The following is a 20,755-nucleotide window of genomic DNA, read 5'->3' on the forward strand; positions in this document are numbered from 1 at the left end:
ATCAATTATGCTCCAATTTGGATGTCAGCTTTCAACATCACTTTATCCAAACTTCTGATACCATCAGATTAGCTTTTCTTGCTGTTCTTCCATAAACTCCTGGCAAACTGCAGGCTTTTGCATTTGAAGAAAAAGGCTTCTATAATAAAAACACCGAGAGGTTCAAAATCAGCAATTACTTCTGGAAAAATTAGACTTATGGGATTTGTTAAAAAAAAAAATCATGTCAGATATTGCAAAGGTGAGACCAAATAAAAGACCTTCAGATTTCCAGTCTCACATTCTGGGAAAAGACTGTTCTTTTGGCATGTACACAGTACACCTGCATGTGACATACAAACAGGTGTTTGGACAAATTATCTACCATGAAAAATGTGATTAATAGAATCCAGGAAAGCATGGCAAAGGGTACGGCAAAGAAAGAAAATACAAGCCATAGCCATCATCCAGCAGGAAAAATTTAAGAGTAAAGCTGTTTTCTGAGCCTGACATTTTTCAAGCAACAGAAAGCAAACAGCCAGAGAGAAAGCAGTGGCTGTACAGTAATTTTTCTTTTTCAAATCCGTTTTTTACATGATTGCTATCATTGGCTGGCATTTTCATTAACAAATTAACAGAAAAAAAACCACAGGAAGGAAGTATGAAAAAAACTGACAAGCCAGATGCAAAAAAGGAATTGAAAATTGATCACTGGATTTGAAAACAGCCAATAGTGAAGCAGCAAGCACATCACGAGGACACACGAGCTGGAGAGGGAAGCCAAGCTCAGGAAGGGGGCAGAACAAGGGAGCAGGAGGTGATTAAAGTAAACACAGGAAGAGAGAATAGACACTTGTTAATCTTTAGAATGATGAATTTCCCAAGTCTGAATTGAAAAAATCTCCTAACATGACTTTTTGCATGTTATAGAGCTCCTCTAAAGCCCACAGAAGTCAATGGGCTTTGGTCCTGGCCATATCAAATCACCACAAATCCCTAAACCTTACTTCTTATCTCTGCCATGAATGCACCCCCTTTTCCAAACTACCACTCTTCTACTCAAGTTCCTGTGTTTCTTGCCTGTTTTTTGAGACTACACATTATAGATTCCCAGACAAAAGGAAAGGGTAAAAACAACCTAAGGGCAGAAAAATAAAACTATAGACCAAGAGGAAATGCTTCAGATATTCATGACTGACATGCAAGTCTAGTTACCATCTACCTCTCCATGAACAGTCTCCATATTATGCCAGAGGCAAGATCCATCCTCCAGTAAACCACAGTTAAGTAAAAAGGCTGAAGACGTCACTGTACCATCATGTAAAGTATCTTGTCCTCCATGTATGCCTGCAATTTCTTTTGAATTGTTAAACTTTAGAAGAGGCAGGCCAAATATAAGTAGACACACACAAAAAAAGGCTTTTGGGTAAATAACAATGGGAAAGATTTTGCCATTTAAAGAACAGACTAGTTGGAATTAAAGGTAATAAAGGTATAAAAATAGTTTGTGTTAATCACAGAAATATCACCACTCCCTTTAATCTTGAATGGTAGAGATGGGACAAATAGGAGTGTTTCCTTCTCTGGGATTACAAGACCTAGATAACATCTAATGAAACTGAAGTTAATGAATGTGAAATCACAGTAAGAGAGCAGGCACAATCTGCAACAGGATCTCTGCGAGAAGAGTTATACAAGAGATTAAGTACAACCAGGAAAAAATGAAAACATTTACCTTTTCATTAGAGAGAAGACAAAGGGGACCAGTAAACCATCTTATTATCAGGGTTTATGGAAAAGAACAAAGGGATTACTCTAGAACAGCCATTACCAGGACACTACAATATTTCCCTCTCAGTGCCAGAGTCCTGGAGGAGACGGAACACCAACGTGCTCTGATTCTCTTATATGATATGCTGGTCTTCTGCAAATTACTATGGTAATTGCGAGCAGCAACAAAACTGTTGCAGGTTTGAGCATGCTCACTGTAAACATTTTAACCTGCCAAACCTACTGCTAATCTTGGAAGCCTGTGATATCAAATTGCAATCCTCTTTTTCTACGTCTGTAAACATTTTGCAGATGGAAAAAATTAGAAAGAATACTGATGTGAACCCATCCACACAGGACCAATGCTCCAAAAAGGAGGGGCAGCTGACAATTTCTTAATGTACAGCTCCAGAGCTCACAGTAATAACTGGTCTAACAATGGCAGCTGTGATTGCCACCTCTGAATGGCTACATCACTCTCCCCTTACCTCAGTTTCTCTCAGTCTGGCTTCTAGGGCAGATCGAGGTCCTTTGGTGTTGTCATTGATCCTCAGTCTCTCTTGGATGGCCTTCATCCAAGCTTCTGCATTCTCCACGCTACTGTCAAATTCATCCTGTAGCTGCTGAGTCATCGCATTTGAAGAAGCTGAAAGGATAAGAACAGGGAGGTAAGTAGGTTTTGGTTAAGACCTAAACAGGAACGCAAGGCAATCTAAAGGAGCAAGGGAGAAAAGCTAATGATGTTGTGGCTTTCCTTTTTAGCAATAATACCAAAAAATGCAGCAGTATTGCTGTTCAGTTGAGCACAGAGAACACATTCACACTGCAGCTTTCCCAAATGAAAATATACCAGGAAACAAAAAGAAGGTGGGGAACTGTGGGAGGCTCCATCACAGTAAACAGATTTAATTCAAAGCTTTCAAATGAGATTAATTTAGTGTTTGTGGTATAATCCAGACTGGCTACACCAATCACAAACACTTTCTGTTTCTTCACAGAGCCTAGTCAGTATAAAATTCTCCCTCTGCCTTTCCTGGCTCAGGTACTGAGCACCTGACACCAGACTAATAAAGCACTTCAGCACATGCTTAATCGAGAGGTGTATAAACCCTTTAAGGCTGTTGAGATCAGAATCAGGTACTTAGGCCTTCAGTTAACTTCTCCTCCTGAGACCATGCAGAGGTTACCTGAATGCACATGCAGTGAGTCTGGGGTACACAGACAATGAGAACTGGCCAGCAATTGCCAAGCAATTGCGAAGACAAACCATTCACAAGCCATCGCATGGGAATATCAACGCTGGTGGATGTCTTCTTTTGCCATCTCTTTTACTCCATACCAAGGCTGCAAGCTTTTAATTTTCCCCTCCCTCTCTCAGTGAGAAGGCATGATGGTTGGTTGCTCTGTTGACATCTCTGTTTAGAGCACAAGCCCAGACGGCCTCCTTTGTGCCTGAATAATAGAGCAGAGCCATCCTAGGCTCACCCCTAAGCACTCCCAGACTAAACTTGACTAATAAGGATGAACCAAAACAAAGCAGCCTGTAGGTCAGCTCCGCTGAAGTGAACAGAAAGATAGTCACTGACATTCAATGGGTTTGGATCACATCCTACAACTACTGCCAGACAAGCAGTCAGTGTAAAATAAAATATTCTTCCCCTTTGTTATTTGTCACTGAAAGATTTTTGCAGCACAAATTTTGAGACTTAATTACTGAACCCAAGGTCATTGCACAGAATTCAGTTCCACAGCAGCCCCTCAGTTTCCATGAAATGATTCATGTGGAAGAAAGTGTTCAGTGAGAGACTCAGTGCACAGCTCTTGGTGAAGCTGGACCAGTGGCATTTTGTAACCCCTATAGGTCTCAGAAGCTTAGTCTTTATAAGGGAGAGCCATCCTTCTGCTCACAAGCAGAAAGTTTCCCACCATCCTGCTGATATTCCTTTTCATGAGGTAAAAGTACTCATGCAATGTTAGATGTCCTCCCCTGCAGCACCCAGTGCATTTTCTTCCACATCAGACCAGAGGAAACAAGATGTCAGTATTCACAAGTCTGAATTGTTGCTTCCCAGCCTTCAGCAGGCTTTATACCCAACAGGTTCCAGAAGAGAGTGAAAGAACTGCACCTACAGCTACTGCACTACCCATAGGGGCAATTGGAACAGAGGATGGGGTCAGACCTCCATGCACAGACCAGCGGAGCTGCATTTGCATGGAAGAGGGAATTCCTCCCTAAGTGGGAGGACAGAGCAGAATCTAAGGCTGTAACTCTCAGAACTTGAGGGCAATTTTAAAAAGTGTGACCTCACCTTGAAAAGATTTAATAAATAGAACAGGATGTACTGGCTTTAGTGAGGGTGGTGTGGTATGGGGCATTTACTCCCTCTCTCAAATATAAAAACCAAGACAGGATATATAATTACAGCTAAAATCATTGACTTACATCACAAGAGTCCAAAGGATGAAGCCAGCTAATGGAGTAATGTTATTCTCAGTGGATTGCTAGATAGTTGTGTCCTTCTCCAACTATGACTGGTCCAGAACTGACATTTCTGAATTGCAATAATCCAACTCTCAGAAGAGAGCACACATTTCGTTGTAGCTGATGGATCAACTCCTTTTCACATTAACTTTTCACATTATATCTGGCAGTTGTAGAGGGACTGTCCCCTAAAACTTTCCTTGTTACATACATACATTTTCTAGGCAAACAGTTTCTGAATGCGCAAGCATAAGCTGTGGTGATTCCAGTTATGCTCTTGTGAAACAAAAAGTCACAGTACACTTGCTGGATAGACACTGATGAGGAGTGGCATTCATTTCCCAGGAGAGGTTTCTATTCCCAGCAACATATATTTCAAATTTGCTTCAGGACTCCAGTCATGGAGTAGCCAATACAGAATGTTATGTTTGTCCTGGTCCTATTTCTTAAGAAAAAGCAGAGGGTTAAGAAGCAGTGGAAAACCTACCATCATCTAACAGGAAGAAAACCACATTCACACTCTGCCCTCACGCTACTCTCCTTTGAGTGTAAGGAATTTCTGTCCAAAACCCACAGTCACAAAGATCTCTATCCCACACACAGTCAATCCACATAAGGAGTTCCACAGGAAGCCACTAAAAATATTATTTCAATGTTAAGATCACCAGCTTGCAAAGGAAGAGAAACACTTTGTTACTCCAACTGCCTGCATAACATAGACTGATTTTGACCAAGTAATTCCTACATCTATTACCATAAAGATGATTAAATTTAGCATGTAGTACAACTCAATGCCCAGCCAGATTTCATGGTAGCTATGACCTGCTATACCTCACACGAATTTGGGCAGCCCCTTGAGACCTACTGTCCTCCCTCCACACAGGGCAGCCAGACACTATCAGCTCCAGCGTCAATCTTTTGTTCTGGAACACTTCCCAGGCACTAACGGCATGCTTGATACCTGCAAGGTAAAATTATGTTTTCTGACTTACTGTCTGCCTGGGAAGAAGAACAGCTGTTGAGTGTGAAATATGGCAATATCTGTAATTTCTTTGCAAATGCTTCTAAAGCTGAGATAAATGATTAGTCAGTAGAAGTTAATGAATCAACAGTATTCACCCCATTCCTGTTGCATCATTGACTGAGCAATACTTCTGGACTCTGATCAGCACAAAAAGGACAAAGAAGACATAGGAGGTCCTGGAAGAGACCTGAGCTGTTCAGCTATGCAGAGTCAGTATTAACACAGCAACCTGCAACAGCAGCAGACCATTAGGGCCCCCTGTCCCGGGCTCAGTCTCTGGGACTCAGTGTGCCAGGGAAAGCCTCCCCTCAATCACTGGTGTGATCCTCTGAGTAATTTGGACAAAATTGTTTTATTGTCAAATGCATGTGGCTGTTCAAAAAAGCTTTTCATTTTAATGCCACTTGAATCAGTGTATTAATTCATACTGTGGAAGGCACATTTACAGCGCAGAAAACACTTAGTATCTCTATACATATGTTACTAAATGAGGTTAATAACTATGCATAAGAAATTCTGACATAGATAATGAGATGCTGAGCAAAACTGAGTTTTATTTCTCCAAATGCAGTCACACAGTTATTTGGCAGAAGTAACAAAGAAGAATATTTCAGGGTGCTGAAGAAAACTGACCAAGGACAGCTCCTGCAGCATGTCCAGAGGCTATAAAAAGCACATTTCAGGAAGAGGAGAATATAAGACACGGATTAGCTCCAGAAGCCTTTAGCTGAATCTCTCCCACAATACTAGTCTTCCTACCTTTTCTGAATCACCCTCTGTGGCCCCTAAAACACCACTTGGCAATGTCTGGGTAGGCATATGTGTTTCAGTGCCATGGAGGGATGATGCCTCAGCCCTGGCCCAGTTGCTCTGCCAAACCGACTGCACACCCACGGTAAAACCAGGGCTTGTACTGTTTTGTCTGTGGCTTGGTTACACCCATGGGATATCTGTACCTTTGGAGGAGGGTAAGATGAAACCTGGGACAACACACATTTATCTTCTCTCTTGTCCAGGCACAAAACCATTTAGCAAAGAGGGAAGTCAGAGAATTGCAGTCTTCCACCTTTTCCCAAAATCCTGGAGGAGAAGGGGCATGTGCATGTGCACATGGGAGGCACATGCATTCTACCCTCAGCTTCCCCACAGGCTGAATACTCTAACAGGAAGGAATGAGATTCAAAGCAACAACAAGCTAGGGTTTGCTTTTAAAATGTGCCCCGTTTGTGCTGGACTAGGCTGAAGAGATATGGAGGCAGCCTTGTTTCAGCTGTGGTCTTGGAGCCATCTGCTAAAAGAGCACGTAAATTATTTGGCTGACTGCTCTGCATTATAGTTCTTGACCCACTACATGGGAGCAGCACCACTGAGAGATGTGGACATGCCTGGGTTTCCATGGCAGACCCTAACACAGAGGCAGGCAGAGGTCATCCTTCACATGACCCACACAGCACTCACAGGGCCAAATTTCTCTGAGTTCTTCCCTAAGTACAGCCACTGCAGCAGTCTTGCTAGTGCATCTAATAACTGCTGGCATATTGCAAGGTTTACTCATTTAATAATTATAATACATGACTGGGAGCTTTTAAAGTTCTTTTTCAAGTGCAGTGTCTTTTTCATAGGATTATCTTATTATTTTGTAACATTTCCTAACATACTATTTTCTTTCTATCAGGTCATGCTGTTTTGCTTTGTTTTATTTTTTTCAAATTTAAATCTCTTAAACGTTTCTTACAATCACTCCCATTTTACAAACTCTTTAAACCCTACATTTAGAGAACACAGGCTTTTAAATGGTTTCAATATGTCTTGGATTCCTATACTTGACTAGTTTCCAGAACCCAGTTCTTACAAAAATAAAAGTACAAAAATGCTCCAGGAAAATTCAAACCACTCATCATTAGGGACACTATTTTCCAATTATTGAAATAATTCAAACTTTTCATAACTCTTTTGATTTGGTTCTGGGATTGGATGTGAAAAAAAAAAAGGATTTAAAAAACACTGAAGTGTATCGAATTTTAGACAAATGCATGAGTTTGCAAGGAATTCTGGCTCTGGGAATTGTATCTGGGATAATTTGGTAATTTTTCAGCTTCCCTAGATACTGTAAAGGGAGCTCTTAGAAGACACAGAGCGAAGGGGCCCTGACCTGTCTGCTTCAGACTGGAGCAGAGAGTCAGTCATTGTCACAGACCACAGAGGCACAGAGCACTGACCCTTGTCTTTCCAAATATTCTTGGTCTACTCCAGGAGGAGCTACTTTGAATTTTGAATCTAGCTAATGCTTCACCAGCCTTACTTAAAGCCTCCAGGGTAGCTGCACCCATGCAGAGCTGTGTTAAACCGCCTGAGTAGGTGCAGAAGCCCTCAAGGTTTCAAATAAAAGGTATAGTTTTTTTCCAGCATAATCTTTCAGAGACTCAAAACATTAATCCTATCACCTTGGCCATCTTCCAACACAGCCCTCTCCAGTGCTATTGGCAGTGAATGCTTATGATAGTCAACAACTGTTTGTCCTAATTAATGAGCCAGAGTATGAATAGGGGTTTTTGGAATAAACACATCCATATCTTAGTTACAAGCATCCCCTTCAACCAAGGAATGCCAACATCCTGAGTACGTACAGCACTCATGTATATCATAACCACTTCCTCACAAAACAATCCATAGGAAGCCTATGGCTAATGCAAGACATTCTGCCACAACATGAACACACCTGACAGTTTTCTTTTTGTTACCAAAACCTGAAAAGCAGAGACATGCTGTGCAGGCTAACTCTCAAAAAATGCCTGATTTTTTTTCAGCCATTTTTTTTAAAGATTAATTTCAGACTTTGGTGAGAGCTGGTACAAATGGGATTTTTTTTTGTTTCCTGACTGCTGTGGAAACTACATGATCCCCAGGTCTAAAAAGCCATTTCCTTAAAAAAGGGACTGAAATTTTAAAATAGTTTTCTACCTGCATGGAATCACCATGTACAAGTAAGGCAGAGTTGGGTCCTGAGGCTATCTTCCATTTTAGGGAGCAACAATAATTAGATTTGACCACAGCATTTTTATTTTTTTTTCAGTCTTCAAATCACTTAGAAGTAAAAAAGAATACATGAAGACTCTTAATTACAAATCTCTCCCCACTCCATACACACTTGCGCATTTCCAGGTCACGCTAGGAGACAGGTTGGTCTACCATGATTCCATTAGATAAGTAAAATGCAGGTTTTAGCACTTGTCTAGAATTTTTTTTATCACCAAGGAGACAGAGTATCTATATTAGATAGCTGTCTGGTTTAGATTTTGATTTTCTATCCCCACATTATTGAAGTACTAAACAATCTTTAGAGCATTTATTCACTCAGACCCCTGGGAAGTAAGACTATCTTATCCCCTTTATAGATAAAACTTGGGTTCAAAGGCACTTTGTTTCTTGCCTTTAAACAGTAAGGAAATACTTGAAAGGACAAGAACAAAGTCAAAGATTCAGTTAATAAACACTCCAGAGAATGATTGTCAACCTTTTCTAATCTATACCCCTTCAAGTGTGTCTGCTGAGATGCAGATATCTGTTTAGTGACTTTAAACTTAATGACAAGAGACTTCATTTTCCTAGTTACCATTCACAGACTCTTTAGTCTGGGAAGTCACAGGTTAAACACTTCTGCTCTACCACTTCAGAGATTCTTTAGATCCAGGGAATCTGATTGGGAAATTACCCCTGAAAGGTATCAGTGGGTCTACCAGCAATCTACATCTTGAGCAGCTGGGGACAAGTTCACACCTAGGCTAGGTTTCAGCTTTGCTCAGCTCCCTATGAGTTTTACCATCAGTCAGCCAATGAAAAAAACCCACAAGCCAACAACATTAGTTTCACGGTCTCTGGAGACTGGAATTTATGTATTTAATTATCTCCTGCTTGTCTTCCACAGAGTGTATGATCCTTCAGTACTGGGTGCCAGTCACAGCGCTGATATACTGACTAATAAACCTCTGTGTATCTGGCTCTTGGCTAGAGATCAGTGAACAGTTCAAAATGAATAATACATCTGATAAATCATTTCTCTTTTGCTGGTCATATTATTGTGTACAGACAACATCATTTTCTCAAAGATCTGGTTATTTATAACTATTTGCCAAATATATTTTGCAAATTAGTTTTGCTCTGCAGACTATTCCCAAGTAATTCTTCCTGGCAATTCTTAGTACCCCACCTGTGTTGCTCAGTTTCGGTTCGGCATCATAACCCCATTGGGAAACTGTTCCCTGGCTAGCTGGCAGCAGCTCTCCTTGTTTTTGTGCAGTTTGTCACACGGTAGCTCCCAAGGGCAATTGTCAAAATCAGGACTCCAGTGTGTTAAGCCACATACAGAGTGTGCCTTCACAACACCCCTCAGTGAACAGAGGTTAAATAAAGCTTAATACCTCTATCCCAAAGAGATCACAGAGGACAAGTCGGAAGGGGTTTGGCAAAGAAAGCAAGGCATAGATGTGTACTTAGGGACACAGAATGGTGGATGGAAGAAAGGGCTGTCAGAGCCTGCATCTGCATTTCCAGTGCTCTCTGCAAGCTGGGGTGGTTCCACCACCCGTGTCCTCCGCCCACCTCTTGAAGCCAGAGATACCCAGAAAGAGATCCCTAAGCCCAGCTAGAGCATGTGGCCTCAGCATGGGCTCTGCAAACATGCTGGATCTTACACCAGGAGAGGAAATTCACTGCACTGAACCTCAGGCTGTCAATGGGACACCTTGGAATAGTAGCCCTGCAATTCCCTAGGGAATCAGTGCGAAAGACAGGCACTTTCAGGCAAGGATCCATACCAGAGGTGGGACAATTTGCCTTCTGCAGAAATCTCATGTCCTGAAAAGGCCTACAGTAGTAGTGTGGGTGGGCACTCAGGGGTACAGGATGTCAAGCTGTCTACAAGCTGGCATTCCATCCTCTTCCACATCCTTTCCTCTTCTACATGACAGTTTCCACATTTGGATCTAGGGAGTTTTTACACATGCAATTTTTTCCCCTTACAAAATCAGTGTTAAAATCTTATTTGACCATCAGTCAAATGACTGCCTCTGAGTGAGCAATTGCGTGCAGCCTGGGAGGACTAAGCACACATCTTTCAAACTAATAAACCTTTAAGTCAAGTATTTACTAGAAATATTTCTTAGAAACAAAGTCACTTGCAAGTACTTTACAATTATGCTCTAAGGGCACAATGTCTTTTGTCCCATTTAAAACAGCTGAAGGACTAACTCTTCAAAACATAAAATTTCTTAGATATATCTTTCAAAACATTATCACTCGGATGATGCTAATGAGATATTTATATGGTGAAAATGAGACTTATGGAATTCAAAACCACAGTAGTTAGCAAGTAGGACAATACTAATTTTAGATACTAAAGCTGTTGATTAAAATAAGAGTTATTTTCACGGGATCAAAGCATATGGTTATGGAAAAATTAGCAGATTTTAATTTGCATGGAACAGAAAGATCTGTTTATATAATGAAAGAGAAAAATGACCACTGCAAGAGAGAAACACTTGAAACGCTGTCAAAAACATACAGCAGGATAAGTAAAGCTATACCTAAACAGCAGCACTCACATAATTAAAAGTAATATTTGCATTAATCTGATAATGCCAGGCTTTATATTGCAAAACAGCACTGGTTTGTGTTCAGACAAACCCACGGGCAAACAAGGCCAGTCTGTGTCATAAACAAAATACAGTACTGGAACTGCCAGCAACCTCATCCCCAAGCTCAGAAACAAAGTAGACCACTGCAAAATCGTGCTTATAAATTAACTTCGAGCGGTTGAGAACATTTCTGGAATTGAATAAAACAGGCTGCTTTCTCGTGACTCATTTTTGCCTGAACTATTGCAGTTTCCATGTCTTCGTCACCCTCCCACAGTGAGTGCTCGCCAGGCACTGTGGGTTAAAGGGCAGGATCACATCTGTGGTTTCAGTCACACAGACCCCTCCTAACAGCCAGGACCACAGGCACTCTTTTGGTTCTGTGAATAGGCCAGCGCTGCCACAACTGCAGCACTGCGATGGCCCAGGGCTTCACAACAGACGTGAAGAACCGAGATGAAGCAGCACTGCCTTTTTAGTAATCATTTTAGCCTGACTGTGGACTGAAGTCCTGTAGTTTATAAACCTAAAGGGGATTTGAACCTCCTCCTACTGAGATCCATCAAAACTAAAGCAAAGAGTAAAACAGCAGGCAGACCCAGCAGACAGCCGTGTTTGTCAGCAGTCCCCCTCCAGTGAGGGGAACCTGAGAGGTATTTAAACCTGTGATCACAGATAATTACCGTGCTGAGCAGCACGAGTAAAGCCAATGCTTTTTCTCTCACTCTTACATCATCCACTAGCAACTGCCTTTTAGAAATGGAGTACTACAAGAAACCAAAGCTCTCTTTCTTTTTGTGAACATCTGAAAAGATCAGGCAGCTCAGCTCTATTCAGACTCCAATGGGGCCTCAGGGCTTACTACTTATCAGCAAGTTTGGAAATTCCACCCTGAATATTATGGGACATATCCCTGGAACTGCCAGCGAGCTAACACAGAGATACATTTAGAGCAACAGGCATTTGTACCAGCTGAGGATTTGTACCCAAACAGTAAGGTATTTGACAAACATGTCCTGACAGATGCGTAATAGCACTACCTATTCTCAAATACTTGAAAGAAGGAAAAGGTGTAAAGATACAGATTTGTTTAAACCAAGCAATATATAATTCTTCTACAAGGAGTAATATACATGATGGCACAAACATAACTTTGGTCTAAAAGAAGTAGCGGTATTTCCTCAGAAGTCGCCAAAGCCATCTTTTAAAGATAACACAAACACTTGTTATATTTTACAGGCATTTCGCATCACTGGAATTTTTCTCCGTTATTTCCGTTTTGAATTTATAGAACAGGGCTCAGCAGGTGCTTGCTAAAGGTTGATTCAGAAAACAGGAGAAGCTGGTAATCATCTTCCTGGAGGAAAATGCATCCAACTCTGATGAGGACCATTGCTGAACCGCCACACAGCAGAGCCTCCGATGACCTTATTTGAGCTCAATGAGCACAACACAAGCAACAGTCCTTGCTTGTGCAAACTATATTTCCTACTTAAAAAAAATAATATTGAATTTCTTTAATCCCCTTTTTTACCTATTGCATAGCTCCAGATCACATTTCAACAGTCACATAAGGGGCATTAAACCCACACTATTTCACAAACTTCAGGGAAGGGATCTCAGCAGTTCCAATTCGGCAAACATGTTGGGGTTGTAAAAGCTGATATCGTGTCTTGAGTGCAGCAACACTCCCAGCTCCCAGCAGACACTCACTCTCTATTAACTTCACTGTCTGCCCCTTATCTCCAACCCATAGTGAGCACCATGGTGGGGATATTTTCGCTTCTTTTCTCCCGCCTTACATGAAGGAGTTCCCCATCCTGGCCTGCTGCTCACAAAGCAATCTATGGACCTTATTTCATTGCACAGGGTCCTTTCCCTTGGACCCTCCCACCCTCACCAGGCAGGAGGCAAGGCATGGGCTTGCTCTGAAGACAATGAATGGGCTGGTCTTGGTGCCCTTCACTAGCCGTATGCTGCCAGAACCCTGGGTCATGGCTCTCCTGCAACAGGCCACTTGCTTCTATTTCCCTTTTCACTAGAATTCAAATCCTTGAAGTTTCAAGGAACTTGATAACTTTAAACTTCTATCTCTCTGGCAAATTAGGGGAAAGCAGAAAATAAGTTCAAAAGTTATTAGGAGTCAAAAGATACAGACACATCGACTGGTCACAACCATCTCACTTCATTACGAAATAAAAGTAACCTTGCAAAAACCTTACCAAAAGCCTGGGAAATCTGGAAGAAAGGGCAGGTAAAAGTCTGTGGTGCTTCCATCAAAGTTCCCTGATGGGTTCCCAACACAGCAAGAAGTATCCAGCCTGGCCTCCACTGGATATTACAACAGCAATTCGCTCAGTTGGCAGCACGAGCAAGTCTGGCACGAATAGAAACTAGTAGCTTCCTCCTCACTCATGTCAGAGGCAGCACAGGACTTCCTTTCTGCCTCCTTCCGTGCTGTGAGAGCGAAAGAGGGGATGGCAATCTAAAGATATATCAGGCCAGAAAAAAAAATAAAAGAAAGAAAGGAAAGAAACCCAGAGCAGAGCATGTTGCCACTGTTTAAAAGGTAGGTGAGATTTAAATAGCAATAATCCCCAGAAACTATCTAGTTCAGGTCATCAACTAACAAGCTGGTTAATTCCTGTAGGGATTAATGGTTGAAATTATTATGCCTGACAGATGTTTGCTAAACAGGAATTAGTCCAGAATAAACAGTATGAAGACCAGCAAGAAGTAGAAGTGCAGACAGGTACATGTCAGAGCTGAGATTTTTAGAAATCATTAGCTCAGCCTCTAACATACTTATAATTTTCCTTTATCTTTCACTTCTTTTTCAGTCACAGCTCTGTAGCAGGAGATTCCCTTTGCAGACTGACACAGTAATCTAGATTCTGCTTTCAGTTACAATCATGCAAGGGAAGAAAGAGGTTAGCTGATATTTCCAGGAAATACCTCTGCTGCACAGTTTGGCTGAATGGAATACACTCTGTAGGCGTCAGCTGTCTCTCGTGCCAGAGCACATGATGAATTCTCCATTCCTAATTCCCCAAAACTGTTGGAAAATATAAAGCAGCATTCTCCCCTGATTAATTATGATCCTGCTGGGTATGCCTGCTGTTAGACATTCAATAAAACCCACTGGTTTGGTCTATCCACACCACTACCATTTGCATCATCCTTATGGTGTAGATGTAGTTAATACACTTCAGGAGCAAACCAGATCCCACTTACTCAAGTTGGTGTAAATCCAAAGCAAGTCCGTAAGGCCACCAATCTCTCTAGTTGTTCAGTTGCTGTGTATCGTAATTTGTACCACACTGAGCAACATTTCTAGTATTACAATAAACATAAAGAGGAGAGGTGAAGAAATCAGTGAAAGCAAAACATGGGGGGGAATTTGGTTCAAATTCTACTGCTGAATTAGAAAGTACAGTTACAAACAGGGATAAAACTATGATCCTCTCCACCCATTTCAGAACTGGGGAGCACGAGTGAGCAGCATGGGTAAAAACTGAAGAGAGGAACAAAGATGGATGAAAATCTAGGTGGAAGAACAGCAACAGAATAGAAGCTGTTGATCAGGCTAACCCTGTGAAGTTGCTAATACAGAGGATTAACCGAAGACCAGTAGCCTCAGTGAGGCTGTGACCCCTACGTGTAATGGTGACCTCAGCACAGCCAACCAAACACAGAATTTTGCCACCAGTGGTGAAAAAATAAACAAGGGACAGAAGAGGAGGAACATCTTAAGAGTTAGTATACTGAGAGTACCTCTAGAGAGGGAAGTGATACACCAGTTATTTTCCAACTGCCTTGTTAGCCTTTTGCTAACATGAATGATCCTTAGAAATGATAAGAACATCTCAAAGCACATCAGTGTGCAGACTAAAATATACAATGCCTGGGGGAACAAAAACTGGGGATGGGTCCACTTATCTGAAAGTCAAATCAGGGTTGGTTTAGAATTGTGTTGTTTGAACAGTAGAGTTTAAAGTGCCTATAGGTGAACCCCTTCACTGCTTTTCCCTTGTTCTCTCTCTGCTGTGATATATCCACAGTCACTGTAAATTTGCCATAGTCCTGTTAAAAAAAAAAAAAAGGACTGAAACTAAGGAAGAAGAGCATATGAGGCTAATAGCAGCTATGCACAGCAGCTTCTAAAACATGGTAAGAAGTAGTCTCTTTAGATGACTAACCTAGAAAGCCAAAGAGCTCCCCTAGAAAGCCAGAGAGCCACAACGTGGAGGCAGCAATGAAAGAATCAAACTAACAGTGAAAAATGCAGCATTCCCCACAAAACTTTCCATAAGTTAGTATATTGACATACAGTTAAACATATTTGAAACATATAAATATCAGATTACCACTTGAGCATAATTCTCTTTAGAGCAAATTTGATTTTATATTTTTCCATATTTTTAAAGGAAACCAGATTCAGCAAAATATTCCAAATATTCCCACAACATCTGACCTGTCATTCTTTTCTCTACCACACAAAGAACACTATTTTCAGTTTCATCAGGGGGCGGAACAGGTTTTTTCCCACTTTTCTGGCCAACTATCATTTCTGTTGCGACAGTCAAAAGCATTTGAACGGCCCCTTCTTTAGCCCGACATCTCTGTTCAAATATGGATTCAGTTACATCCGTAACTGTGGTAACATCTGTTGTAACTCTAACTGTTGGAACATTTGTTGGATGATCTTAGATTACCCGGCAGCCTGTAGGCACTGCAAAGGAAACATTTCTGCAAACCCAGTGCAGCCCATGGAGTTAAATGACTGCACTGCCCCACCGATTAATCTACTGTAAGTGATACTCTGGACAGACTGGCCTCATTGCCCACTAGCACGAGCAGCTAGTGATGTACTAGTCCACTATCTGTTTAGGAGACAGAGGTTGTCACCCCAGTAGGGTTGCAAGGGTTTTAAAGTATTGTCTGAGCTCTGACAAAGAGCTATGAAACCCCTCAGATAAGAAACAGAGCAGCAGTATAAAAAATTTTCTCCAAGGACAACCATTACAACTGTGTTATGTATTCTTACTACCCTGCAGAGGCTCAGGTTCTAAGTGTGAATCAGCACTACACCACACTGCAGGTAGCACGTGTGGAGCAGTGGTGGCATCCCCAGTTCACAGAGGGTACTGCTGAAGCAGAAGAGAACAGATAGAACATGGATACAGACAGAGGGGACACACATAGGAGAAATGAAGCAGTATTAGCATGAAAAGCCACAGGCAGAAGAGCAGCTGCCTAACCAGGGCCAAATTTCCACAGACATGGTAGCAAAAAGGTGTTAAGGAGAAATCTGAACAATGGTCATGATGTGGATTTGGGAAGGATTACGTGTGAGGACAAGACTGGGAGAAAAAGCATAAAAGTGGTCAGGTGAGTCTGCCAAGCGTTAGTGCGGGTTGGTGTCATAGGCTGGCCAAAGGTGGAAGCTGCTCTCTCAGTAATAAAGGAAATGCAGCTTGGGCATGTACGGGAATCAAAATTTCCACGTTCTGGGAAAGATCATATTTCTAACTGTATTTTGGTTCTGAATTAGAATAACATTGGTATAAAGGGACTGCCCAAGCAATTGCTACTCACCAAAGAATCTGGTTTGGAATTGCTGTGAAAGGACTTTTCAGAAAAGGAACACCTGCATCAAGCAATCAGGTTGTCTTAAGTACTGGGTTTGGAGGTACTGGCACAGATGGCACAGACAGTTGTCAAGCTCTTCATCCCTCTTTCTGGTTTTACACAGTTTCACTATGTGTAAATAATGAATCATAATGCAGAACCTAATCATTATGCACAGACTAATGATTCAGGTGTCCCACCTGCAAGCTGAGCATCTGGAAGATCAGGCTTGGGTCATCTTTATGCTCTGTCCCATTGAACAAGGGGGGGAAAAAAAAGGATTTTGACTTAACAGTTAGCATAAAAAAACCCCACGAAAACAAAAACAACAACAACAAAACCCAAACAAAAACCCCTTAATCCACACAAAAAACCAAACTCTGAAAAATGTCAGATCTGATCTGGACAAGACTAAATAAACCAAGAAGAGGGTTAACTGCTGATATAGTCGCTTAACTGGGAAAAACATCTATTTGCAAATCCCCAAACTAAGGTGTAACCTGCTAGTAGCAATAACCTAACAGCTCTTCACAAATACCAGACTGATAGTTGACATGGGAAGGGCACACTATAGAAAACAATTATTTGAGGAGCACTGAAGCACATCCAGGTAAATTCCTCAGCACTGACTAACCACAACTATCCAACAACAAAAGGACAAAAAAAAAAAAAAAGGCTGTGACATTTTAAGTATTGGGATTAAAAGTGTTCATGTAATTATTGGCAAAAATGTTTTTTATAAACACCTTCAGCTCTTTCATCAGACAGCAAATGCTAGTTTGCTCTGCAGACAAGAATAACAGCACCAGCTCTCCACCCTCCATCATGAGGTATTCACAGAATCACAGAATGGTTGGGGTTGAAAGGGACCACTGGAGGTCATCTAATCCAACTTCCCTGCTTGATCAGGGTCCCCTAGTAAAGCATGTTATTCAGGATTGTGTCCAGATGGCTTTTGAGTATCTCCAGAGAAGGAGACTCCAAAGCCTCTCTGCACAACCTGTATTCTCACATTATGCAATAGCTGGACAAGCAAACACCTGAGGGGAGAAATAAAGTAATGCTGAAGGCAAGAATATCTTTAGGGTTGCTGGTAGCTCTGTCCTGGATGGGAATTTGTGTTGCAGAAAAAAACAAATGAACCCAAACCAAACAAATAACACCCTATCCCTCTCCCCCCCCCCAAAACCCAAACAAACCAAACACCAAAACAAACAAACCATAAAAACAAACAAACAAACAAAAACAACACAACACCAGAAGAGGTTGAAATATTTTCCTTTTTTCTTAGGCTGAAGACATTTTCTGTAGATTGGCGTTTCACACCAGCAGCATGTACCCACTGACAAAACAACTAATGCAGTCGGCAGCTCTATAATCTGAGAATACAAGAGAAGAACTCAGGCTCTGGTGAAGCCAAGGGCAATACTGTCACAGAGCCAAGATTTCTACCCTGACTCCTGTGGACTTAAAAGACAAGGTAACAAGTAAATTTTTCCTTGGGTGCTCTCTTAATCTGCAGATCTAAATTAACACAAGCGTCTCTGGTGTTTACTGAGCTTGTGTAATTAGCTGTTTACTTCGCACAAAGCCTGTGCTTAACCAGCTATAAACCAATTCTGCTGACTTACATCACCTACATTTGTCAACCGCTGTCATCTGCCATTCATATAACCACTACCACATTCCCACGGAGGCTCAAGAGTGCTCATGCAAAGACACTTTTGCATTAGGAAAAGTCAGTCACCTAAGTCAAAGGAAATGCACAGCCTGGGGAAGAATTGACAGCTTCAAAGATTTCTTTTATTTACTCACAGAAACTTTCAGGCAGGGGCATATTTCCTCACATGCCCCTGGCTTTCCATCTAACTGACTTGAAAATGCAGCGGGTACAGTGGGTACAGTGCCTGTACACTTCCAGTTCAGCCTCCCTGAACTTCTTCAGGCTGCACCAACAATGGGGTACAGAGCCTGGATAAAGACCAGCTGTTATATCTCTTAAACTACTCCTCAGTCAGGCAACACATGTTTTTCTGATACAATTGGCTCATTATAATGGCAGGATTATTTACAAGGATTACGAGGATGTAATCTTTTAAATCACATATCACTTCTATGTGAGGTGGAAAGAAAACACAGCCAAAAGTAACCCCTACGCTTTTTTCACAGCTTAATTTATTAGTGCTGTTGTGTCAGTCCAGCTGAGTGAGTAGATGAGTTGGTGTGTGAGGTAATATCTTGGGGTGAAAGCTCTACTCTTGGTTTTTAAATAAACCCAGATATTGAGATCCACTATGGGTGGTTTACTCTGTCACACCTATGACACCCTCCAACCTAATACCTTCAACACAGCTGCCACACACAAGTGTAGCCTATGAGATGAGATATTAGTGTACCATTTCACAGATGGAGACACTGATGCTCTCAGCAGCATCTATCTTTCAAATGTAGCCTCCGACAGACAGTGCCAAACCCAACAACACATGAGGCATCCAACATTACTGCTCCCATTTTAAAACTCTGTACATGCTTCTTCAAGATTGCAGAGCAAACCTGTGGCAGGAAAAGCTGCGTTAAGGGAGATTTAGACTGGCTATTAGGAAACATTTCTTGACTGAGAGGGTGGTCAAACAGTGGAAAAGCTTCCTAGAGAGGCAGTTGATGCCTCAAGCCTGTCAGTGTTTAAGAGGCTTTTGGTGCCCTTAATAAGGTGCTTTACTTTTGCTCAGCCTCAGTGGTCAGGCAGTTAGACCAGGTGATGCTGTAGGTCCCTTTCAACTGAAGTATCTATTCTATTCTTACTGTTATTATCACCATCATCAACTGCAAGGGGAGCAGCATGTAGCCTTATGTAAAGTGTTTCTAGGATTCCCTAGTGAGAGGCAGGGAATACTAAGTATAACAGTAAGTCCCCCAGCACATGCTGTCTCACATGGGCCTCTCATTCAGCTTGTGCTCCCGAGTATTACTGTCACATTTCTCAAAAGGCTTTCTGCATAGCACAACTGTAACAGCAGTTATTTCATCTTTTAATACCTCTAAACAAACACTAATCAAGAGCAAACCAAGAAAGCCATGGCTTGATACCTGAGTTCAATTCAAATTACAATCTCCTGGTTCTCCCTCTTTCCTGCAATTTCTCAATTTCTTCCAGTATGTTTTATCATGCACCTGTTCAGTGATCTCCCAAGGCTGAGACTGCCCCTTAATCCTCAGCCTGTTACACTCAGAGCAGAAATTCCCTTGAAATCCCTTCATACGGAAGACTTCATACCAAGCCCGTGTGTTTTGTTTAAGTAACATAGAAAAGAAGCTTGTAACAACAGACATGAAAAGTCAGTTCTGCTAAAGGGAAACAAATTATTCCACATCCTCTTTAAAATCAATGCACTGCCATTGGAATACAATTAAACTGTGTGCACAGACACATCAAAGATTATTTATTAAACTGTCATGTGGTGTCAATGAGAATGCCCTTCCCTGTCAGGCCTACTGTCCTTATCTCAACATTGAGGTGGAGCCACTTCAGATACCTGAAATTAAATTCCCCAGGGGTCACAACTCTGAGTAATTTTTTTGTAATGCAGGCAGTACCATCCGGTGATGCAATTTATTAGCAACACAGGAACATATTACAATAAGCAACAGTTTGTGCTACTTTGAGTCTATGAAGCAGTGAATCCAACAGCAGTGCCTAACAGACAGCAGGTTGCAAAGCCATCAATTCTCGTGGAAGGCAAGGACTGACTTCAAGCTCCAGCTCCACAGAGGAGTGAGTAAGGAGAGATCTTTAGGTAAGTTTAAAAGACTCCATTTCTTTAAAATTCTGTCAGTTATGCCCTCAACAAACAGTAGAGAACAAACAAAAAAAGTAAATTTTCAAACAAAAGAACAAAACTGTATTTAAGTTGATGCTTACAATACTGCAGCTAGTCATGGAAGTATTGTTATAAGAAAAGTCTGCATTCCTAAATGCATACGCCAATATCAGCCTCAGGCAATGGAATTACATTTCAGATCAAAACCTAAGCAAAATTCAAGGATGTATAGCTTGGAGCCTATCACTTAATCAATATCAGGCTCAGTTTTGAAGTTTAAACACTGAATTTTAAACACTTTTCAGTTTTTCTTGTGTAATTCCAGAGTATTTTAACCAATATTAACTGAAGGCACAAATCCTACCATTCAGTTGTTTGCAGAGCAGACTAGCATGATCAAAAGAGACCCTGAACGCCT

At 41.4% G+C, this 20,755-nt stretch overlaps 1 protein-coding gene across 4 annotated transcripts in view; it reads right to left on the minus strand.

Annotated features, from left to right (window-relative positions):
• SYNE3 (spectrin repeat containing nuclear envelope family member 3) overlaps nt 1-20,755 on the minus strand; it is a 67,157-nt gene that overhangs the window by 42,809 nt on the left and 3,593 nt on the right. The window contains exons 1-2 of one of the 4 annotated variants that reach the window (XM_064659074.1): nt 13,111-14,078; nt 2,238-2,395 (exon numbers count right to left, since the gene is read on the minus strand). In XM_064659074.1, the coding sequence (XP_064515144.1) occupies nt 2,238-2,395; nt 13,111-13,165 (213 nt within the window). In that variant the 5' untranslated portion in view covers nt 13,166-14,078. Of the gene's footprint in view, nt 1-2,237; nt 2,396-13,110; nt 14,080-20,755 lie in introns of those variants that run through there. The other 3 variants (XM_064659073.1, XM_064659076.1, XM_064659075.1) reach the window with 3 other exon arrangements.

Source organism: Pseudopipra pipra, chromosome 6, assembly GCF_036250125.1.
Source record: "Pseudopipra pipra isolate bDixPip1 chromosome 6, bDixPip1.hap1, whole genome shotgun sequence".
NCBI lineage: Eukaryota > Metazoa > Chordata > Aves > Passeriformes > Pipridae > Pseudopipra > Pseudopipra pipra.